Raw genomic sequence first — 24787 nt, 5'->3', positions numbered from 1 at the left:
AGCTGCACCGTGAATTAAGGGCGGAGAAAAACTGAAACTATATTATAGGACGATGGTGCTAAAACAGCTCAGTGAGGACAATCTCTTAAAAAGATAAGAGGAAACTAGAGACGAACACATGACATGGACTGGGTCTGAGTGCGGGATAAAAGGGAACTAAATACGAAACTGTTACGATAAGGCGATGGTTAGAATTTGGGAGGTCTTGAAATTTTATACTTCAGTATCGGAATCAGCAAGTAAATTGTTAGTAGAAGGACTGATTTGTGAATTGCTTTTGGGGATTGGAATAAATAATGTTAGAGGAAAAAGTCCTTGCAGCGTGAATGAAGAGCCTCGGATAATGAGTAAATCACTCAATTTTTTTTTCAACCCCACATGGACCATGAATATTGAGCTATTAAAGATGACCCTTGACTTACTCTCAGCGTGAGCAAATGTACATTTTAGTTCAAAAGGAAGATCATTTGATCGACAAGCTGATTTTACATCAGTCCACAAAACGCTCTGATCGCAAAAAAAAAAAGAAGAAAAATTTAAATATGCATCAATTGGGTTACAAGTTTCGTATCAGTTCGTATCTATTTTTTCTTTTTGTTGTCTTGCTAGCTTACAAGAGCTACGTATTCAAGTAGGTGGACATCATGAAAGCTTTTGCATTTTCTGAAATCTCGTTTTTACCCCAAATAAATTGTCTGTCTACACAGAAATCAAAGACTGAAATACTTCAAAATTAACAAAAACTGAATACTGAAATGACGTTAGTTGCGAGACACGTCTTCCTCGTGTCAGTGAATATTTCGTTATCATCAATTTTTTTTTCAGGTGTTATTAACACGATGTCTTTTTTGTTATATATTTTCGGTGATTGTAACAAGATTCCCCTGACTGAGTTACTTTGAGCAGTCTTAAGCAAACATTGAACGATCTTCCAGGGTCCACCGAAGCAAAATCGGCCATGGTATGCAGCCGAAAGATAAAACTTAACACTCTTGCTACGTGTAATGTCCGTAGATATTAGTGAATACGAATTGTCTAGATGCTTTTAATTGCGTGAATGGGAGAGTAAGAACTTCATGAAAAGATGCTAATGCGAGCTGCACACAGTCTATGTATGTCATACAAGAGAGAATAATGAGAATAAAAAAAATAATTAAAAAAAATATTATACATAGTACTGATCATTCAAGGTTTGCAAACCGGAAAAAGAACCAGAAGAAGAATGAAAATAAATTAAGTTGGAAAGAAACAAAGGATAAAAGATAAGAACTCAAGATGTTATTACTGTTTTTATACAAGTTATCCATTTAATGAGAGCAAATAATTACATATACGATCCGTAAAGTGCTACTTCTTTTACAATTAGACAACCACAGCATTGATGAAAAATTTTGAGTGCTCAGAGTATCAACATGTTCGTAAAGGGAAGAACTTTCACTGATGACTGAGCAATTTTCTTCGAGTTGTGCGGGAAGAGCTCTACTCAACAGCTGCATTTGTCTTGGTTTGTCCATCAGTATAAGATGGGGAGAGTTAAGGGCTAATCCAGTGCGATGCAATTTTCATCTTGCTGACAAAAGCTCTAGTGCACGGTAAATTATCGTGTATACAAATGAATGAAGAGGGTACGTTTCTAAAGAAACTGTGTTGCTGCGTCAGTGGGAGAGTATAACAGCTCTGACGAAGGGCTAACGCTCGAAACGTCGGCTTTTAAACTCTTTTCGGTGGCAAATTTACTTTATCAACTGAGTTGATAATATTAAATTACCATGTTATACTCTCCCACCGACGCAGCACCACAGTTTCTTCAGAAACTTACCCCCTGGTATATACGACAATTTACCATGCACTGAAGCTTTTGTCAGAAGGGTGAAAACTGCATCGCACTAGTTATCGCATTGCTTCTTTCTTTGGTGATGGTAGATGGCCAAAAATTCGAGGTTGCTTCTCTAATATCCTTTTAAACTTTTGCAGAAACTGAAAGTTATGACGTATAAAGGGAGGCTTAAAATTTAGAAATGATGAAGATGAACATCCGTAGACTCTCAGAAGAAATTGGGTGTAAGGAAGAGTAGCGTTAAATTTTTGTTGTTGTTTTTGTTGTTGTTGATGTTTAATTTGTTTTATCTCGTATATACAATCCCCAATGACCTCAATACCGTTGCACGCAATTAGAGACCATTCGACCACTAAAGCGTTCCTCGTTCTTAATCACTAAGCTTTATATCTTCTTCGCTTTTATCGGCTTAGTTTTTTTGATAAAATCGTAAATAGCCTTCTGGCTTTCGCCATTGCTTTTTTCAGAGGTTTCCAGATCAAAATAAAATTTGCCTGGTAAATGATGTTATTCTTTTTCGTCGTCCTTTATTGAAATCAGTCGTTTGGTGACTTGTTGCCGGACCTGTTTCTTTACAGTTTTAATTGAAAATTTTGAATTTGCAGGTTTTCGAGAATTAAAAATTCACGGTTAATGACCGTTTCCGATTAAGAACCAATCAGAAAAGATTCATCTCAGCACTTCCTTGTTATATGATAGAGAATTTTGCGGAATTTTTAATTTCTGTAACTTGAATCCTAAGGCGTAACGTGAGCGACAGTACCAGAGAAACAATTGCTTACAGGCCCGTGAGCTGGAATGTGAAATGAACAAAAGAATTGAGTCTAGTGTTTAGTAGACGTTTAAGCTGCTACGGAATTGTTTATCGTGAAAATAAAATGTTTGAATTCAATATAGTTTGTAACCACATCGTACACGTGCGTTCACTATATTTGAGTTTGCGCCGCAAAATTTTAAACGGTCAGGCCGGCGTGTTGACGCGCCAACAGAATAAGCTTGTTTCCTGTAGTGTTTGCTCAAATTTAACTGGGCAGGTTTTTCAAGACATTGAGAAATATCAGTTTTTCCCTTACTGATAACACTTGCATCGTCATGCAGTTTGGCGAACCAATCAGGTTCCGATCAAATGCTTTCAGGATGAAACGTCAACTGTCGTGCTGTATAGCGGCATAAAACTGAACTGCATGAAATTTAAATGCAAAATGGTGCTCGACTTTGCAGCAAAGAATGATAAAGCGAAATACAAAATCAAGCATCAAATGGAGAATGTTTTAATTCTTCGAGGTTATAAGGTTCTGGCTGAAATGATAGAGAATACCTCGCAATATAGAGTCAGTATCAATTGTGGTGTCAGCTTTAACCTTTTTGATCGGCGCTATCTGTAACTGATAGTTGACACTTCAATAGAAGAGACTATGTTGTGGAACAAACCATTCAATTTTCATTAATCAGAATGTGTATGTTTGACAGGCTTCTTCCAGATAGTTTATTTACATAAGTATCTGAAATTCTAAGTGATTCTGTTCGACTTAGTAACAAGTTCGTTGACAAAAAGAATTCCGCTTTGTAAAATTCTCGTTATCCAGTTCTTCACTTTTTTGAGTACTGTCGTGCGTATGCTAGATTTTAACACTTCTTAGGGTTTTCACAATTAGGGTATTCAAGTTTTGAGATGGTTTTTATAATGAGAGCTTGTAGCTCTACAATTTTTCAAAAAACCAAGGAAGGCATAAGACACGCTAGACATGTAAATTTCGTATCACCAGCTTTATCTACTTTCGCCACATTAGCGTATTTAGGTTAACACCAGATTCTCGAGTAACGTTCTTTTGTTTCCTTGCAGATATGACCTAAGGCTATATTCCTCGTGAGCATGTTAGATTTTAACACTTCCTAAGGTATCAGTCAAGTTTTTTTCTATTTCTGTAGAGGTAGCTCAAAAGGAGTTAATCACCGTAATAATAATATTCACAATCTTAAAATTTTTGTTCGTCGAAGAATGTTAAAACTTACTTTGAATAAGTTTCTTTGAGAAGTCCCAGGTAAATATTGAGCGGTAACTCAAACTCCAACCAATTACATTCGGCCGTGATACAAAACAGTTTGAAATGACTGCGTTTTGAAGGCTAGTTTCCATTTGCGTGGGAGGAAGAACTTCACTAAAAGATGCTAATGCAAACTGTACCTGGTTAAATGAAAATCGTACAGCTGAAGAAACGGTGGAAAATATGTAGAAAAATTTTCGTGGAGGAAAAAAAGTTAGGCAATCATCGTAGGTGGATTTTAAGGTTGACAGCATAAGAAACTCGCCCTTTCGCACTGGCGCCTAGAAAATAACCTTTATCTATCTATACATTTTAAAAGAGCTCAAAAGCTATATGAAAATAATAAACTCTCAGAATTGTTCTTAAAAGTTAATGTCGCAGTAATATATAAAGACGTTTCTAGACTTAATAACAGCGGCGGATTTTTATTCCTACACCCTTTTAAACAAAAGTAGCCTTAAATTTGAAAATAAAGGAAAATGAAAAAGGACCGACAGCTGTGTTTCGATAGAGGTATTCTACAGCCTTGCCGCTAATCTTCAGTAATTATGTCACTATAAGCGCGTAAACGAATTCAAAATGTTCCGCAACCCTTCCCGGCTATGAAATTCACTTTGATCAAGAAAGAGACGAAAAATCATTTCTGATCGCGACAACTTGAAAATACCCTTATAGAAAGTCAGCAACAATGTTATTTGACAATAGCCTATGACAACTTGAAATATACGGAAGTATATAAGTCAGACGCGAAAACCCCTCACGGAGACATATATCTTTCGGGACGCAACAAAATCTTACATTAAAGGCACACGAGTTTGTACATTCAATAGTGCGATTTATTTGAACTCAGAAAAATCCGTCAGCAGCGTTGTTAGTATGGCCTCCTTCATAGTCTTCTGAAATCTAACAGTAAGATGCAGGAAAGAAAGAGAATAGCGTGATCCAGCCAGCCGAGAGGACCTCAACTGCCGTCAAGTTTAGCCAAAGACCTTACTCGTCCGTCATGTTACTCATAGTTGGTTTCACCTCATTAACTTTCTTTTCCTTTGCAAAATATCTGTCTTAGGTTACTCAGTTTACGCAGCGAAGTATTGATTGAACTGACATCTGCCAATAAAGCAAACTGGACAACTTGATTAAAATCCCGTTATCAAATGAACTATGGCACATTTTGACTGACGCATTTTTGTGAAGAATGCCGACTGAGAAAGTAGTTAATTATCTCCGAGCTGAGCTGGTAAAACGTTTCTATACAGCTGCAAACATCTTGGATCGCCGGCGATTAATATATACACCAGAAATTTTCATTCACTGAAGCTTGTGTCAGCAAGATGAAGACTACAGCACTTTGTGTTTTTGCTCTGTTCCTTTCTTCGATGTTAGTTGAGGGCGCCATAACTATTCCTATCTGCCGTGAGAGAAATAAATGCGATGGAAAAAAAGTACATGAATAAGTAGAAATCTCTCTCGTTTTCAATCCACCTAAAATGTTTTAGATAGTGTTAATGTTTAATTTGAGTTGAATATTCTAAGTGGTTCGATTGGGAGTGGCAATGTTTTTTCCTTTCAAAAGGAGAATTTCCAGTAAGGAACACTTATTAGTGAGCGTAGACATACCCTATCTATGTATTTATTCATGTCAAAATGAGCTGGAATCTTTCAATAATGTTTTTTTCTTTATCATTTCATTCATATCATTGTTGAATGATCCTAGTTGTTCAACTCAGTAATTTTTCGCACTGAAAGCCGTTTTAAATTCTTTTAGGAAAAGACTCTGAAAAAGTTTAGAGATAAAGGAGAGGCTGGAAATTTAGAAATTATGAAGATGAACATCCGTAGACGCTTGGAGGAGGTAAATACAGGTTTTTAATCTATGGTCTCTTCGGTTTGTCTGGTTAAGTCAGTATCCAAATAGTTGAATCGTAAAAAGAAGTCATTCGGTTCTTTTCATGCATTTTACTCCAAATATTCGTCAGAGCTTAACGGTCTTGTTTTTTTATTTCTTTGTTTTCGAATAAATTTGAAGAGAAATTTGAAGACTATGTTTGTTGAATCTTTGTAGGCGAAACGTGAGCAACAGTACCGGAGAGAAATTTGCTTAAAAGCTCGCGAGCTGAGATGTGGAATGGAACAAAAGAAATAGGTTCACTGCAGTGAAGACTACACAGCTAACTTGAAGTTAAAACATAATTTCATTCCTAAATAACGAAATTGAGAAGAGATGCTTTAGCCGCTATCATCAATATTATATTCTGTGAAAATCTATAAATTGTTTGAATTCAATAAAGGCTGTGGTCCATATGGTGAATATGTACGATTTGCTCTATTTGTTGTTGAGCCCTAACATTTTAAGTCGCCCGCCAGGGTAGTGTGAGGACTCTTTAACCCTTTAACTCCCATGTCTGACCAAGACACATCTTCTCTTTAGGATTTCAATACAATATCAAACAAACAACAGACGAGAATAAGGAAAAATATCATTGAGTGGATTATAAAATCATAAAAAACTGTATGATAGACAGAAAGGAGAATTACTAATAAGATCTTTAGAATGAAGGGGTTTATATCGAGGCCTTTATATTGGTGTTTAGTTAAACATGGAGTTATTGCTCCTGTAATTCGCAATAAACTGATTTTTATTCACAATTTACTATAAGCAATTTACTATAAACATAGGTGGATCTTTCCGCTTGCACTGCTGCTGCAGTCATTTTTGTTTCACCATTGAAGAAAGGCATGATATTGGTCCTTCATTTTAAGAATCATGGAACAGCAACAAATCCCAATCAGTTTGAGCTACAGAGCTAGGCATATATAGCTAAAGTTTTGAAGAATTTTATCTGGCTGGAGTAAGCTGAAACTATTTTACATAGCCTCTTTCCCTGCAGCCGGTAGTCTTTTTGGCATACTCAAATGTTGGTTGTTTCGATAGATGTGGGCCGTCTTTGTCAAAACGTGCCAAGACTGATGGCTGATAGGCATCAGAACTGTCAACATCTAACCATAAAGTGAAATTTATATCATCACCTGCCGCGGAGAAATTCACGTTAAATTTCATACTAACGGATAAGATCGAACGAATAGAATTACAACGTGTCCCGCCAATGTAGCACGTTCGTTGGCTGCCAATGATGTATTTTATTTTGGTGCCTTTTATTTTAATCCGACATTAAGGTAGCTCTGCTTAGTAACATAATTCCTCTTGTGACTTGATCTTAGCTACCCATGCGCCATGACCTCCCGGCCAGCGGAATAAAAAGGGAAAACATGCAGCGGTCTGCTAAAGCCTACTCGTTAAAATTTCAGGTTTTTTTAAAAAGCGTAGACAAAGCTGGCGAGTGTATCCGGACTGGCTCACGTTGACCGCCACCCAGCTTTAAATATGTTAGCGTAATGGTTTTCTATAGGATTGAATTGCGCGAGAGAAAAGACATCCGCAAAAAAACACGAATGGATAAATAAATAAATAACAAAATTAAGCGCTCGTAGAGATACTAAAATCGAAAGACAAAGAAGAATGAGACGGTTATACGATAACATATTTCCTTAATATTTCATTCTTTTTTTCCGCCGCAAATTAGTTTTAATCCTGACAAAGCTTAACTGAGTGCACTCAAAAAGACAAAGCAATCGCAATAATATGGCTGGCCATTTCTCTTATAATCTTTCATCTTTTTTAACTAGCAAATGATAATAAAAATATTGATTACAACGAAGATGATAGTGACAATAATGCAAACATTGTCTATGGTGAAGTGACATGTCAATGGAATTACACAATTTTGCAAAATTCTCATCGAGAAAGTAGCCTTTTTATTTTAAAAAAGGTAAACCACGGTGAGAACGGTAAAAGACACAAAACAGATTTAAGTGTTGCTGCTTTAATGATTCAAAAGAGGGTACTAAAAATTTCGACTCATGTATCTCTCTTATAAGATTTTGTTGCTTCCCGAAAGATTCTAACACCGTTAAGGGTTTTCGCGTCTGACTTATATACTTCTGTATATTTCCAGTTTGCCTTATTGCCAGATGACGTTTCAATCATCCAAAAATGCGCAAAATATTTACTTTGCTGCTTAAATAGAGACAGAGTAACCTTAGATAGATATTTTGCGATGGCAAAAGAAAATTAATGATGTGAATCCAAGTAAGAATAACATGACGTGCGAGTAAGGTCTTTGGCTAAACGGCAGCTGAGGTCCTCTTGGCTGACTGCATCACGCTATTCTTTTGCTTTCCTGCATCTTACTGCGAGATTTCAGAAGACTATGAAAGAGGCTATACCAATAACGCTACTGACGGAAATTTCTGAGTTCAAACAAATCGCACTATTTTATGTACAAAATCATGCGCCTCTCTTACAAGATTTTGTTGTTTCCCGAAAGATTATATCACCGTGATTATATCAACGTTTTTTGCGTCTGACTTATATACTTCCGTATATTTCAAGTTGTCATAGGCTCTTTTCAAAGAACATTGTTTCTGACTTTCTATGAGGATATTTTAAGGATGTCGCGATCAGAAATGATTTTTCGTCTCTTTTTCGGTCAAAATCAATTTCATGGCTGGGAAGGGTTGCAGAACATTTTGGGTTCGTTTACGCGCTTGTTGTGACACAATTACCTGAAGATTAGCGGAAAGGCTGTAGGATACCTCTTTCGAAACACAGCTGTCGGGCATTTGTCATTTTGTCTTATTTTTAAAGTTAAGGCTCCTTTTGTAGAAAGGAACGTCCGCATTGAAAGAATCAAACTTTAAAAGGTGTAGAAGTAAGAAAACTGCCGCTGTTATTAATCAAGTGCGGAGGCGAACCAGTTATTGGACGAAGTATTAAGTCTAGGGACTTCTTTATATCTCACTGGGGCATTAACTTTTAAGAACAATCCAAAGATAATTTTTTTCATATACTGATTTAAGTTCACTGGAAGTCTATAGATAGATAAGGGTTACTTTCAAGGCGCCCCACGAAAGTGCGATTTCCTAATGATGTCGAGCTGTCAATCCATCCACGATGATTCCCTAAATTTTTTCAACTCTGAATGCTATCAATAATAGAATAGTGTGACTAGATCGTAAAAGTCATTATTAAGATCTTGAATATCCTAAAAGGTGTGGAAATCTAGCTTGCGTACGAGGAAAAAAGCCTTGTGTCTTATCTACAAGGAAATAAAAGAATGTTACTCGAGAACCTGGTGTTAACCTGAATACGCAAATGTGGTGAGAATAGATGAAGCCGGTGACCCGACATTTACATGTCTAGCGTGGCTTACGCCATCCTAAGTTTTTTGAAAATTTGCAGAGCTATGCAGGTTTAGCTGTTAAATTTTAAAATTTCGAGTCATTCTGGATGGAAATGAACACACAAGTTTCTGTAACAAAAACTATCGCATCTCTCATGACGCCTTTCTGCTTGGACACGTATCCCATGCAAGCTGCAAAGAAAAACTGAGATAAAAAAATGAAAAATGAAGTTATAAAATGCTTGATGTTTCCCTTCTGACAATACTTTTGTAGACTGATGTTCATGAAGGTTGTCCGATAAATCATCTTTCACATGGACTATTTGGTAAAGCTGCTCACACTTCAATGAAATAAAGGGAACCAGAATTGTCATTTAAGTCAGGGTATTTATGGTCCATTAGTATAAAACAGCCCCCTGTATTCCGGGCGGCTAACCACGGTTTTTATCAGTTTTATTTCAAGAAGAGCAGCTCTGGGATGCTCATTGACATCTCCATAATAATTCAGAATTTCCTTTTGTTCCTTGGTTTACTAGTTGTTACTGGCCTCACACTAACTCAGCCGTTTAAGCTTTTGTTGTCCTTTGCGTGTCCAGGCCACCACCGCTGGAAACGCAATGACAGCGAAGAAGTGAAAAACTTTACAACGATAATTTGACGAAGCGGAGTTCTTTTAATGAACGAATTTGTTAATAAGTCAAATAGGATCCCTTAGAATTTCAGATACTTATGCAAATAAAGTATCTGGAAGAAACCTGTCAGACATACACATTCTGATTGATGAAAATTGAATCGTTTGTTCCACGACAGAGAGTTTCTTCTAAAAGAAGTGTCAGCTATCAGTTACAGATAGCGATCAACAGGTTAAAGCTGACACCACAATTGATACTGACTCTATATTGCGAGGCATTCTCTATCATTACAGCCAGAGCCATATAACCACGACGAATTAAAACATTCTCCACTTGATGCTTGATTTTGCATTTCGCTTTATCATTCTCTACAGTAAAGTCAAACACCATTTTGCATTCAAATTTCACGCAATTCAGTTTTATGCCGCTATACTTCACAACGGTTGACGTTTCATCCTTAAAACGTTTGATCGGAACCTGACTGGTTCGTCAAACTGCTTGAAAATGAGGTGTTATTAGTAAGAGAAAAAACTGATATTTCTCAATGTCTTGAAAAACCTGCCCAATTAAATTTGAGCAAACAATACAGGAAACAAGCTTCTCCTGTTAGCATGTCTGCACGTCAGCCTTGCCGTTTAAAATTTTGCGACGCAAACTCAAATATATAATGAACACACGTAGTTACAAACTTTTTAAAATTCAAAAATTTTACTTTCGCGATAAACAATTCTAGAGCAGCTTACACGTCTGCATTTCAAATAACCAATTATGTGGCAAGGTAGTCCTGAGTTGAATCTTAGTGTTCTGATTGGTTCTGGTTATTCTCGAAAACCTGTAAATTCAAAATTTGCAACTAAAATTGTAAAGAAACTAGTCAACACGTCACCAACTGACCGATTACAATGTTGTGCGACGAGGCTATTCACGATTTTATTGAAAAACTGAGCTGATAAAAGCGAAGAAGATATGAAGCTTAGTGAATGAGAACGAAGAACGTTCTAGAAGTTGAACGGCTTCCAATTACGTGCAACGGTATTAAGGCCATTGGGGATTGTGTATACGAGACTAAACAAATCAAACAACAATAACACAGGCAAACATTGAACGCTACTCTTCCCTACATCAACCTCATCTAAGCTTTGACGTGATATTCTTCTTCATCATTTCTAAATTTTTCAGCTTCCCTCCCTTTGTCCCTCATAGATTTCAGTTTCTGCTAAAGTTTAAAAGGATGTTAGATGCAACCGGGTAACACCTCGACTATATCTACGCTTATATAAATATATATACTTTTCCTGGCTCGCCGCAATTCCCTTTTTCCTTGCAGATCTTTATATCGATGTGGCGGATCAATAAGAGTATCTGGGCAACTGCCCACCTACCCCTCCCCTAACCCAACATTAACCCTAACTTATTATCAATTGACTGTTGTTGAGGTAGGGGAGGGGTAGGTGGGCAGTTGCCCAGATACTGATATTGATCCGATATGGCCATCTACCAACAACAAAGAAAGGAGCAGATAAGATAATTCAGTGCGATGCAGCATCGTGCTTAAAAAAAGCTACAGTGCATGATAAATTATCGTAAATACAAATGAATCAATGGAGTAAGTTTTTAAAGAAACTGTGGTGCTGCGTCGGTGGGAGAGTACAACAAGGTAATTTAGTATTATTAACTGAGTTGTTAACGTAAATTGGCCACCGTAAAGAGTTTAAAAGCTGACGTTTCAAGCGTTAGCCCTTCGCTCAGTCTGACGCAATTCACATATCAGTCTTTTTACTGACAATTTACTTGCTGATTCCGATACTGAAGAATAGAAATTTTAAGACCTCCTAAATTTCAATAAATGCCTTGTCGTAACAGTTTCGTACTCAGTTCCCTTCCATTCCGCACTAAGACCCAGTCCATGTCATTTGTTCGTCTCTAATTCCCCATGCAAAACTCGCTCTATCCTTATAACTTCAATTTTATTTCAAAACGAACTGCCTCAGTGCATTGACTGAGTGATCTTTTAGTTTTAATTCAAAGTGTCTTTTTTTGTAGGATGGTTAGATCATTAGTTGCTTCAGTGAAACAAAGGCAGTAGTATCTTTGTGCTGTTATTCTTTGTGTTTTTAAGTGACCAGACCATCACAGTTTTATGCCTCTGACATCACGTAAGCCTGTAGGGCTCAATTGAAGATTTCATGTGAGGTCGATCTCATTTCAGAAAATTTATTTCCCAGTCATACAGAAATACTCCTGTTAGATATTTACATTCAATCGCTTGTCTTACGACATAGGATCTCCCTGAGTGGACCATTTAAAAGTTCTAAAGGCCTTAACTTTTAAAATGAGACTTTAATTAGCCCCAAACTTTTCATGTGATAAATTTCCATTTCATTTCAATATTAGAAGATATGCACCTACCTTAGTTTGAAAGCAGAGGCATCGTGCATATCAAAATGACTCGCTGACAAACAGCTGTCCATCATACATCCACAATCCACTGATTCTTTTCGCATAAAGAAAACCGGAGAAACTTAGAGTGACTCCATATCATGAGACAAACGATTGAACGTCCATTTATCATTATGGTCAGGGCTCTGTAAACGTTACACAAATACATATTTTACATCCAGAGAAAATAATGGAACTACTCCTTACTCTTGTTATAATTCATGGACAGATGTTTAGGCTAATTTTTTTTAAATTCTTTTTTCGCATTTCTTTCTTTTTATGGCCCCTTGCAATACTTTGCATTCAAATTTTATGGATTTGAACGAACTTCAGCCCGTATCTTGCAAGCACGACAGCCTTTTCCAAGTTTTTCACCGTGAAAATTGTCTTTCGGTATCTGATTGGTTCAAAATGACAGTTGCTTTACAATAAAAGAGTAAATAATTGTCAAAATTGATTCTTCAAACTTATGAAAAAAACATATCAGATAAAATTTAGCAAAACACCACATCAATTTTGACAAGCTGTTCAGAGTACGTTCGCTTCCCCACAAGATAAATCTGAGAGAACTGAGAAGGAATCCAATCGGAGGCAAATTCTCCTTCCTACTAAGGACACGCCAAAAACTTATCAGAGATCCTGTCCTTGTAGATTTCTTCATTGAAAGAGCATCTGGGAACCGAGCTGAAAATTCTCTTCTCGTTATTTTCAGCCGATGAATTCTGCCACACCAGTGTGCAACAACGGGCTTAAACAATGTCATCTCCAGATTCAAAAGAGGAGGTAGATTTCCACGTCCGTGTCATGGTTACTTTCATCGTGGTAGTGTACACTATTGCTGGAGTTTTCCTATGCCGAGAATGTTGGCCGATGGTGAAAGACATTTACAGATCATACTACCCAGAGAAGTCGGCGGCGAAGCGGAAATCCTCAGTTCCTAAGATATGAACTGTCAACGAGCTGTCGAAGGAAAGCCACTCAAGGGAGATTCTGGTTACTTTTGTCTTCGCGGCAAGGCATAGCAAAGCATAGGAGTATGATGAAGAAATAAGTGAAAGTTGAGGACACAACTTTTTGATTAATTTCATTCTAAGTTTAAATAGAAAATACAAGCCTATTTATAGGCAAATTGAATGGCGTGCATTTTCACTGACAATTTTTGTGCAGAGGCGACGAAGTAGTAGTGAGGGCCCAGAGAAGTTGCAGTTTTTCCCCACGAAAACGTGTGAGGGGGAGACAGTCCTACCTAATTCAAATTCTCCCCCCGCCCTTCTCCCACCCAAGTTTCGAAGCGGAAATTTTTGCTTATGTAGTTTAGAATTTGCTTGGCATAATATTTAGTTTTGTGACCTCTCAACAAGATCGTTTTTTTATGACATTTAAAAACCTGAGCTCTGTCTTCCCTTTCGTGTCTAAAACATTGTCTTCCCAGCCACAACCGTTACGCCGTTTGAGCTCGGAAACTTTCTGAATAGAACTTGACTTGCTTGTCTTCAACATATGTCCACCTATTGTTTATACTGGTTGTCTATTCACGGAGTAACCTCCTGACAACTACTTTTATTTTCAACGATTTCTTCAGGTGAAATGAATATTTGAATAACGTTTTAAGTTTCCTTTGCGATTAACTTGTTGATTTATTGTCTACAGTGGCTAATTTCAAAGATTTCCCAACAAGTTATTGATAAATGAGTCCGAGTAAAATTGTTCATCTGCTCAGTTTTAATTTGCCACAAACTTTAATTTTTTTCTGCTGCGAATCAAACGTTAGTATCGTCTTCATCAGCAAATAATGCCGTCAACACCACCGTAAATGAGGCAACATTTACAACCGTTTACCCTTTCCATTGGTAAGTTTTTCTTTTCTTCTTTAATTTAAATGCATGAGATTTACAACACCTAGTGTTGAGCTTAGAGGCTTGAATTATTGCCAGCTTACCGAATTTCGTCTTAAATTCAGCTGGAGAATTGCAACTGCGTGGAACTTAAGATTTAAAGGTAGTTACAATTTTGCGATCGAGGATACAAGTGATATTTGCGTCGCTCTTTTAAGTTGTCATATAATTCTAAGTTTTAGGTAACATCATGAAGACCATGAACAATTTTAACATATGAATGTGATGTTTGAAGACAGCTTATTAACTTTCTTTGTTCCTTTCTAGGCGATGGAAATCCACATTGACTACATTATCTACTTCATTAACTTCGTCATTTACGTTATTCTTTGCTACATGATCATAAAACAGGCTAAGAACGATATTTTTGCACCAAATAAAAAAGAACGGAAATCAGAAGTTCGATGTCCAACGCACGGACGCCTTTTATCCATTCCATATGGTTATAAACAACACATCACGCGATCTTAATGATCGACCAAACACCAGCTTATATTGGCTAGATTTTGAGACAGTCCTTGCACGCGAAATGCTTAAAACTGAAACCCAGTTTTAGTCTTATAAATGCCTGTTGAGTATCTCAATTAGTTAGTGTTTCCCTCTCTGATGAAAAACTATGTATAACCTACAGCTGTTAAATCATAACTCAAGTAGCATTACTATAAAGATGTATTCCGCTATACTATGAAACTTGTATCTTTTACAACTGAATAAAATTGAGAAAAAATTGATCTAGATGACTGCTGTGCCTTGTGAAAAAAGTGAGGAAAACAAGGGAAGGATTCAAGACTGTGATACGTTAATTTTCAACATATCTTCGGAACTCATTAGAACTAAAAGGACTGTCAACCAAACGAACTGAAGATGCACCATGCTGAGAGGGACATAATTTGCATTCACCAAAGGTGGTATATGCATATTCTATAAACTATGATCCCAGCTTGAAAAGAAATCCGAGCAGTTTATTTTGAAAGCTAAACTGGTTGCGAGTGGAATATGGCCTGATAAAGATTAGGAAAAGGAAGAGAGGTGCTGAGAAAAAAATGGATTGAGAAAGCTAAATACTAGAAACAGCAGTACGGAGTGTAACGCAACCTCGAAAACTTCAGACTTTTGGAATTTTACGGTCATATTTCTACACCACTGAGCTTCAAAGAACCGGATAGTGATTGTCCTAACCCTCAGAAAGGGCAATATCAAATTTATATGCGACGAAAGCCCTGCATAGAGCTAGGAACATTTATTTAGAAGGCGTCGTTTGTTGAAAGATGGTATGCAACACACATCTCGAAAGGTGAAATAAAACGATAAAAAGTGCAGTTACTGTCGCTCTTCACTATGTTTTTTTCCAGTGTTGACAAAAACCATGTCCTTGTAAATACAGAAGTTCCCGGGTCATATTCTTTGTAAATAGACGCATCGTTCTTTGATTAACAGCACACACGTGTTATTGATACAGAAGGGTGGGCGCTTTTTCAGCTTGATTAGTTGGATCCGAGAGAAGTCATTCACTGCTGCGTTCTAGCAGCAATAAGATAGTTTCCTTCAACTGGATATAAAGTGCACATTTTTTGATCAAGTCCCATTTTGTATCGCTGAGAAAATGCTGCTGTTCATTGTTGTTGCAGTGTGTTTGGCCGGTGCCTTGAGTTACAATCCGGAAGGTAAGAACGAAAAACCAAGGAGGTTAAGCTAGGAGATCCCATGATCAAAGTGATCTTTTGCCAACTTCTTCAGTTATTTTTTAATCACTTTCAGTTTTGAAAGTTCACGAGAATCAAAATAAATACCCATATCGCGTTAAGAGCTGAGCTCACTAGAATAACTCATGGACGTCTATCCAATTTTCGAAGAAGTCCACACTAGGTGTTCTTATAGTCCACTTAGCATCACTCCCCAATTAGTGGATAACAGAAATCTTAAAAAAACCTAGCAACGCTTTTATTTAAATCTCAAGCTTTTTTTGAATGATGAAGTGTGGTATCTTGATCTTCTCTTGTGGCATAGCAGTAAATTCTAGCGTAGCCTATCACTATTTATAGAGAGAGAAAAGCAAACTCGTACGAAGCTCCCTGTGCCACAACCTCTCGTGGGTGAACTCGACCTCCTCCAGTAAGCGACTGCTCAGACAAGATCTATCTTTTGCCCGTCATTTGATCATAGTTAGAACTTCCCTTGCAAGAGTTCCTTCCTCTTTTAGGCGGCCACCTTACTACAATCCGACACAGTCTCGCAAGCGTCAACAGAAATGCGAATTTTCAAAATACAATTCAAATTATGCGGCATACAGTTTTTTCTGATCATTTGATTGCTAAATTAAAGTGTTTTTGATCTAGGGATGGTCTTCAGCGTGGGTAAATACCTCTTCGAAAGCAAACTTTTGACCTAGATTTTCTTCCGCTATATTTTTTGTTTGTTTTACCCCTCTTAAGTTCTCGCTGTTGTCTGGTATTTTAATTTTTCGCTCTACCTGGACTCGCTTTAGGTTTTGGCTTTTCGAAAGCAAAATACTATAATTGGATCTGTATAGTCTTTTTAAATTTCTCATTTCAATTTTTTCTGGTGCGTAGAGAACATAGGAGTTGGAAATCCTGATCTCTTTGAAGGAGACATGATCCTTACGGCTGAACAAAGGGCTGCTGCAATGGCTGGATGAGACGTGGACGCGCCAGCTAGCCGTGGCGCCATCAGAAGGGGCTTGTGGCCAGGCGGAGTTTTGGTGTACGAAATCGATAGCAGTTTTCGTGAGTTTATCGAAGTTTTCGAATTATTTGATTAACAGTAAACTGCAGGGAATCCCAGATTCAAGAAGGAATGATCGTTTTGCTGAATAGGCTATTCTAAGGAGTTGTCTTTTATCATGTCCACACCTCTGAGTTATCCTCTATCAAATCACTGTTTTTCCATCTTTTCGAATCTCATAAATCAGAGAAATCTAACATTCTGAGCTTATATGACAAGTGCTCAGCGAAAAAACAAACTTATCCAACAGCTGAAACAATGTTTGAATTGTGTGGCAGGTGCTACAGGCGTGTTACGAAAGGTGCATGAGAGCGTGGAACTTGAAGCGCTCAGAGAAGAATACCCACATCTGCTTTAATCTTATAACTCGCGCCAATTATTCAGGCAATTCGTGTAAAATAAATAGTTTCGTAAAATTATTCTGTAATGCGTTGCTACATTATTTCCATTTATCCACAGGCCGGAGTTCGAGTGCAATGAACGCTATTCGGAGTGGAATGAAGATGTGGTCTGATAACACGTGTATCACATTTAGGGAGAGAAGAGGAAACGAGAGAAGCTATGCGTATTTCCAGGGCGGTGGAGGGTAAGCGATACCAATCAGAATAAATCTGCTGTGTTTTAGTGCGTGCGCACACGTAATCGCCGTGTATCCGGTAACACTAATTCGCTATCTATATGAACAGCCCCAAATTTGGGACAAAAATATGCCGGACATATTTGTCCACGGACATCATTTGATTTGAGTAGCAAACAGTTTTCTGTGAGCGAAGCTCGAGGAAAAGTGTAAGCAAAGCGCCAAACAGCGAAACGTTCTCCCACCTTAGATCAACTTTTAACGGAATATTGTAATTGCATTTGACGGGAAGTTTGAAAATTGAGGAATATCACTTAGAAAATATCATCGGATATTTCCCAATTTCAGCTGGGCATATTCGGTCACGTTACGCGTTAGACTGAATCGCCTGCGAGTGAAAATATTTGACGGATCATAAGTAATAATATGCATGTAGTTATGATATACAACTACACGAATTTCTAATTTGTTTGGTTGAAGTCAGAAGCAAGCCTGTGCGTGCTTCGTATATCCATTTTGCCCACTGAAGATGGGTACGCACACATTGATGTGTCGTAGGGGTAATTCATCTTCACGAAACTTTCCGGACCTATTACACTTAAATTGTTGTAACATGTTAGATTCTCTTGTTCAGCTTAAGATAGTATCTTGGTGTTAGGTCTTGTGATTTACAATTAACAATTGATTCTTATGTAAGCTACGCGTTCATGGTCATGGAAGCACTAGTGAAGTTTGAAGAACACTGAAGAAGCTAAGATAGCTCTCGGTTGAACCTTGATCAGCCACTACGCAGCTTTAATTTTGCACTCTCCAAACTTACGCTTGCTTCCCTTTTTCGACCGCACGCTGACACTTAAACCAATTGTTAATTGTACATCACGAGATACAGTACACCTGGATACGACTTTAAGTTGATCGACAGAATATAATTTTTGCTTCTACGGGTTTTTGGGGAAGAGGTATTGGTGAGCTGGCTTCGTAAAGCTTTTGTTCTTAGAGGAGATGATAAACGATGATGAACATCTTTAAAGCAATGTCTATTAACAATGATTTTAGCATTAACAGCGGATGATCAATTACAGCACTCTCTCTTACACAGTTTTATTTATGAATTTGAACAAAAGGTGTTCATCAATGGTTGGACAGACTGGACGAAGGCAAGCCATCACTCTCGGAAGAGGATGTTTACACGTAGGAGTTGTTGCTCATGAAATTGGTAATATATACATCACTAGCTTGATATAATTCTTCTACCACATTTGACTGTGGGTAAATTTTAAAAGTAAGATGCTAAGCTTCTCTGAAGCTAGCTCAAATTGTTGTTATCAATATTTTTACGGAATTAACTTCACAACGAAGACGACGCCGATGCCGATATATAACTTATATGAAATAAGATACCGTTCTTTAAGGGTCACCGTTGAACAAATTTTTGCTGTTTATAGGTCACGCTCTCGGTTTTTACCACGAACAGTCCAGGCCTGACAGAGATGAATATGTAACCATCTACCGACAAAACATTGTACGAGGTACTCTTGCCATACACTTTACAATACATCCTTTATAGTTTGAACTTGATGGTAACATTACGACTTAACTCTGATGATGAGGTTTTCATGAAACGTCAATCTCTACTACCGGCAACAGTCCTTCCCAGGACTACACTCACATCACAGGTGTCCCAAGCTCGCGTCTCGAGACGTGAGCTTGGGAGACCTGTGCTCACCAGGACGAACGGACCACACGATCATTTCCGTATCTCTGGCGTTTGATTGAGAGCAGCTTTGGATTTACGGTGGCCTTCAAATGAGTAAATACGATACGCCATATTACATATGTCCCCAGTTCTTCTAACCAAACTTATTTACAGCAAATACCTGCTATGATCATAATACAATTTCGCAGTGATATTATCAATTTTTTCACATAGGTATGGAATTCAATTTCAACAAATATAGCAAATCGACGATTGATTCCTTGGGAACACCATATGATTATGGAAGTGTCATGCATTATGACGCGAGAGCTTTCAGCAGAAATGGACGGCCAACTATTGTTGCAAAGAAATCAGGGGTTTGTTGGATGACAAATTTATTGTATGATGTATACAATATTGCAACGGCGATTATTAACTGGAACTAAGCTAGGAATGGCAATAACAGCTTATTGAAGTCTGCGTCTGAATTTATAGGCGTACTATTTCCGAATCGGGTCGGTCCAAACTCGAATCATTCGAATTAAGTTCGTGGCTCATGAACTGTATGGCGTTCAAACCGCCAAGAAACTTGAATAATATCTTAAGAACTTGCTTCAACTCGAACTAGATCGAAGTTAGTAACGCTTGTATATATTTCTGCCTCTATCCAAAACACACGCCTCTTAAGATGTCTGAAATCTGCCGCTCTTGTGATTTTATTGAGTCACGGACCATTAATTTTTTGGGGGGCACGATTTCTAAGTGATACACCTTGACCGTTGGAATGTCCGTAATTTCACAACTGAAAAATTTTTTTTATCGGTTTTGATTTGAAGCGAAGTCAGTTCTGTAAAAAGCCGACGAAATTCATCTTCTAATCTTCATTCATTTACTTAATCTTCAAGGATAGTTTAAAAATAAGATGCAAAAGCTGACTTTTTCTTTTTTTTTGGCAGGTAACACTTGGAAACCGCCGAGGCCTAAGCAAAATTGACATTCTTCAGATGAAACTTTTGTACAAATGTTCTGGAAGTGGCGGCGGACCAAACCCTCCCCCTCCGACAAATAAACCACCAGGTTTGTGTATATGTGCAGCCCAAGGTCGAAAGATATGTCTCCATTATTTCTTTAAGTTTACAATTTACTTATCTATAACGCTTACATTTCACGGAAATTTTCAGCAGGAGCCACAGTTCCCTGTAGTTTGCCTGTGTATGACGCACAGCTGGCAAAGGAATCACTTGGAATTTTTTTTCTTTTTTTTATTTTAGGAGAATGTCGCGACACTGGAAAGTATTGCAGCTATCACGTTCCTCGTAGAGATTGCGAAAGGATGGATATCGTTAGACGGAAATGTAGAAAAAGCTGTGGTCTGTGTTCAGAAGGTAATATTCGAAGAACAATGGAAGAGACTTCAGTATTGGATACTAACTACGTACTGCATGAGCATCACGCTTTAATTAAACTTTGCTTTAGCTCGAGCCTTCCTCATGAAAAATCGTTAATCAATACCCCTTTTTCTCTTTCACTTTTCAGGAACTCCACCACCGAACACTAATCCACCACCTCCCCCCGCCATCAGATACCGAGGCACCTCCTCCTCCCCCTCCTCCCCCAAGCACAGAGATGCCACCTCCTCCTCCACCAGACACGGATATGCCACCGACTCCACCCTCAGGTAAGTACACATTGGATTTGAATGAAATTCATCAGATTTTATCTCTGCAGTTTGAGGGATCAGGAAGTGTTAGTCTAGTGGTTGATTAGCGTGTTAAACTCGATCTAGGTTCGAGCTCCAGAACGCCCATCCTACCAGCATATTCCGGTTTCAGTACTAGGAAACGATTAGTTGTATTTTATTTTCCTGGATGCGATGTCGGATTATCGAAGAATTATTACTCAGCGTTTCGTTAGGCTTTTTTTCGACCGTGTACCGGCAACATATACGCATTTGTATTCCTGGGAACACTTCAGGATGAGGAGAAGCACTGTGAGTTAGATGTCTGTCCAAGAAAACAAAACAGTGACCCGACCAGAACTTGAGCCTGCATCTCTTGATCCGGAATACGGCCCACTGATCCACAAGTTTTTTTGCTCAGGAAAAATTAACCTTTGTTACTTAAGAAAAGTGTTACAAACGTTCGATAAAATTAGCTTGCACACAAAACAATCTACGAATGTAATTTCTTTGACTGAATGGCCCTCCTATATATTCAGGTGAATGCCGTGACACTGGCAAGTATTGCAGCTACCACGTCCCTCGAGGAGACTGCGAGAAAATGGATATTGTCCGGGAGAAGTGTCAAAAGAGTTGCGGTCTATGTGGTGGAGGTATTTATAAATTATCTTCTAATTCGCAAGGAAATCCATGTTCTATTTCTTAATAAAAGAGCACTGTGCCCCAATATGGTATCGTGTAGCTAAGTACAGTTTGATTCAAATCATGAAAACTTGTTTCGATTATGGGTTCACGTTGTTCATTTTTCTTTATTTTTCCTACTCTGACTCAGAGCCTTATAAATCACTAGAATACAGAATGGGATATGAATAACAACAATGAAGAATGAATGATCGAGTGATTTTGTAAAAAAAAAAAAAAAGAGCCTGAAGATATTTGCCATTATCACTTTGTAGACAGGTAATTTGAATTTTGGTTCCCTTCCTAACTGGTCCAGTGGTCCTACCTTCTGTGGGAGCCCCTTGTAAGACGTGAGTTGGTGTAAATAAGCTACATTTAATTTTCAATTATCATTAACTCGACAACAGTAGGAGGATATATCTCTATGGAATTTACTGTTAGTCGTAAAACGGCTAATGGTTTAACCTTAAGGCAAATTTTAACCGTTAGTCGTTTAAAAAGTTCACCGTAATTATATTTCTGGTGACAACGATGGAAAGATGTTAACCGTTAACCGCAAATTGGCTAAAATATGAACCATTAGCCGTAAAAGCCGTCACCCCTTTGAGACCCTCCAGTTGCTTTAATGGTGAACGAGAAACTAGCCTAGCTCAAACTATTCATGTTCCATTTCTTTTTCTTTTTTCTTTTAATATTTCAGGAACCAAACCACCCCCACCCCTGGGCACTGACATTCCTCCACCTCCTAATACAAATCAACCTCCTTCAGGTACGTTATACATGGCAATTTTTAATGACAGTTATTCAATGTAAAAGGCTGACAGAAACGTGTCTAACAATCTGTCGGTGGAACTTCGCGTTTCAAAGAGATTCCTAGGGACGGATGAGAGTCGATGAAAGTTTAGATAACTTCGAGCTAACTTAGAAAACTCCGTTACTACATCGCAAACGTTATCATGCCTTTTGCCTCTACTAGGTTCTTGCGGTGTTGCCCCTCTCGGTAGCAGCCGTGTGATTGGAGGAGATGACGCTAATCTGGGTGCCTGGCCATGGCAGGTTTGCAACTTGACAGCCCCCTCCGGGAGTTCAGCCAGTAAACGCGCGTAACCCTGCCGACCCAAACTTCTGCCATTTTTCTTTGTGCTCTATTATCGAGTCCCGTTTACAAACTGAACACCTGGTACAGGCTAACCACTTAACAAACCTTACTTTCCGTTTTGCGTCGATGAAATATCTTTACACCAACAGGTTTACTTTCATTCGTATGATCTCTTTAAGGTTGGTTTACATAACAGTCGAGGAGGATTTTTCTGTGGTGGAACACTGGTAACACCATATTGGGTTGTCACGGCAGCGCATTGCATTTCAACCTTGTAAGTTGCATATCTTTAAAAAAAAAAGTGATCGCGGTGTTTGCGATGGCACCAAATTATCGTTTATAGCATCAGTTTTGGTTTATTTTTTCACACCTAAATAGCATTATTTGGTGGGCTCGAATTCGAAGCCAGGACCTTGGTTTCAAAAGCTGGCCAAAGAACTCTTCAAAACCCCAATACGTCATGTGTCTGAGGAGAGGTGAGAGCGTTGCGTGACACTCTAAGCGTCAAGTGCACTATTGGTGAACTAACAACGTCAATATCTCAAACAAACTGCCCTTAAAATATGAAGCCATGACGGCTTAATTAACAGGGAGGACTAAACTCTAATTAGAAACACTAGGGGATTGTAAATGAAAAAGATAAGACAACTACACTGGATTTTTTTTCAAACTGTGAAAATCGTAACAAGCTTCCCCGTAGTGAATCAAATAAGCCTGTAAATTTAATCGTATTTTTTAATTCGGTATTGAGGAAATATACTTTATCCAGAAAACTTGCTTACAAACAAAGTAATTTTTATGACATAACAAGTGTGCTATATCTTTTCTTTTTTTGTTTTGGCACAGAAACCCCTCTAATTATGTTATTCGGCTCGGAGATCACAACCGACACCGAAATGAGGGAACAGAGCAGAATATAGGAGCGTCACGAGTTATCAAACATCCACAATATGACAGCAGACGGATTAATAACGACATAGCTCTACTCAAACTTTCTCGTGCTGCCAACATTAACGATCGAGTGTTGCCCGCTTGTCTTCCCCGAGCAAACTACATTGTGCCTGCTGGAACAACGTGTTACATTACAGGTCAGTTTAGTTTGTAGCCAAATCGAAAGAAGTCACAGGGGCCATTAGAAGTAAGAAAATATCATTAGCAATAAGAAGTCGAAACGACAACAACCAAACTGCCATGGCAAAGATCGGGAAGTCGTAAGTTTTATGTTAAGGGGAAGTTTGATGCAAACAGGGCTAGCCTGAGCCGAGTAAATACCATCTCCATCAAAAGGAAGGGCTGTATGTCAAATTTAAGTGTAAACGATACATACAATTATATCTACTTGGATTAATTAATAGGCAGATATCGAAATAACTACTGAATTGCACTTCTCATGTTACCGATGAGTTCACCCCAACAAGCTAGAAAAGCTGACCAAAAATTACACATAAAATAAACAATACTTTTGCGTGTCAGCTTTGTAAGTCTGTGTCAGCTATTGTATTCCTGCTGTCGGTAGGTCTCTGTTCGTTACGCACGCTTCATGCCAGGAGAACTTTTTATTTCTTTTTTTCCATTTGTTGTTGTTGTTTTTTTTCTTTTATTATTATTATTATTATTTATTTTTATCATTGTTCTTACAGGTTGGGGCAAGATTAGACATCCTGGTAACTCTCATCACACACTACAGCAAGCCAAGATATCTCCTGTGTCAGAGTCGGATTGCAAAAAGAAAAGTAAGCATCTTCCTTCACTCCAGAATTACCCCATAAAATTGCTTTGAAATTGACTAAAACTACGACTATGTTTATCCCTGCGTCTATTTCTCTCCTCACAGATGGTAATGGCATAACGAGAGCGATGCTATGCGCTGGAGTTCCGGGAACTCGACTTGGTGGTTGCCATGGAGACAGCGGCGGCCCTTTTGTCTGCAAAAATTCCGGGGGATTCTGGGTACTCCAAGGTGCAGTTAGCTGGGGTTCAAACGACTGTAATGCTATGCGCATGTTTACGGTTTTTGCACGAGTTTCAGTGTTCAGGGAATGGATCGACCGATACATTTCATAGCGAACGCTTAAATACTGTATTTCTTGAAGGAATAAAAGTCATATAACCGTACGTAACATATGAGTATTGTTTTCGTTGTTCAGCTTTGTCATCGGCACCACATCATATTAAAGTTGTAAAAAAATAACTTGATTGATTGGTTTTAGTTTACTGCCCCAAAGC

The 24787-nt window shown here is 38.1% G+C and overlaps 1 protein-coding gene and 1 long non-coding RNA gene across 2 annotated transcripts; both read left to right on the top strand.

Annotated features, from left to right (window-relative positions):
• The first annotated feature begins 5103 nt into the window (after positions 1 to 5103).
• LOC149047349 (uncharacterized) lies at positions 5104 to 6192 on the top strand. The gene is made up of 3 exons (XR_016186407.1): positions 5104 to 5324; positions 5648 to 5734; positions 5945 to 6192. It is a non-coding gene; the product is annotated as an uncharacterized LOC149047349 (long non-coding RNA).
• Positions 6193 to 15592: 9400 nt separating this feature from the next.
• LOC113683400 (zinc metalloproteinase nas-15) lies at positions 15593 to 24681 on the top strand. Its single transcript, XM_089204255.1, is given in 17 exon segments — positions 15593 to 15752; positions 16659 to 16832; positions 17290 to 17416; positions 18532 to 18623; positions 18853 to 18936; positions 19338 to 19480; positions 20060 to 20180; positions 20375 to 20488; positions 20640 to 20671; positions 20673 to 20781; positions 21321 to 21434; positions 22007 to 22231; positions 22439 to 22518; positions 22741 to 22835; positions 23408 to 23649; positions 24202 to 24294; positions 24396 to 24681. Coding segments are annotated over 17 exon segments (2136 nt in total). The 5' UTR covers positions 15593 to 15691; the 3' UTR covers positions 24626 to 24681.
• Positions 24682 to 24787: the final 106 nt, after the last annotated feature.

This window comes from Pocillopora damicornis, chromosome 4 (genome assembly GCF_964200805.1).
Source record: "Pocillopora damicornis chromosome 4, jaPocDami1.2, whole genome shotgun sequence".
In the NCBI taxonomy this organism is placed as follows: Eukaryota; Metazoa; Cnidaria; class Anthozoa; order Scleractinia; family Pocilloporidae; genus Pocillopora; species Pocillopora damicornis.
Note: the sequence above shows the minus strand (reverse complement) of the source record. Positions and strands in the feature narration are given on the sequence as shown.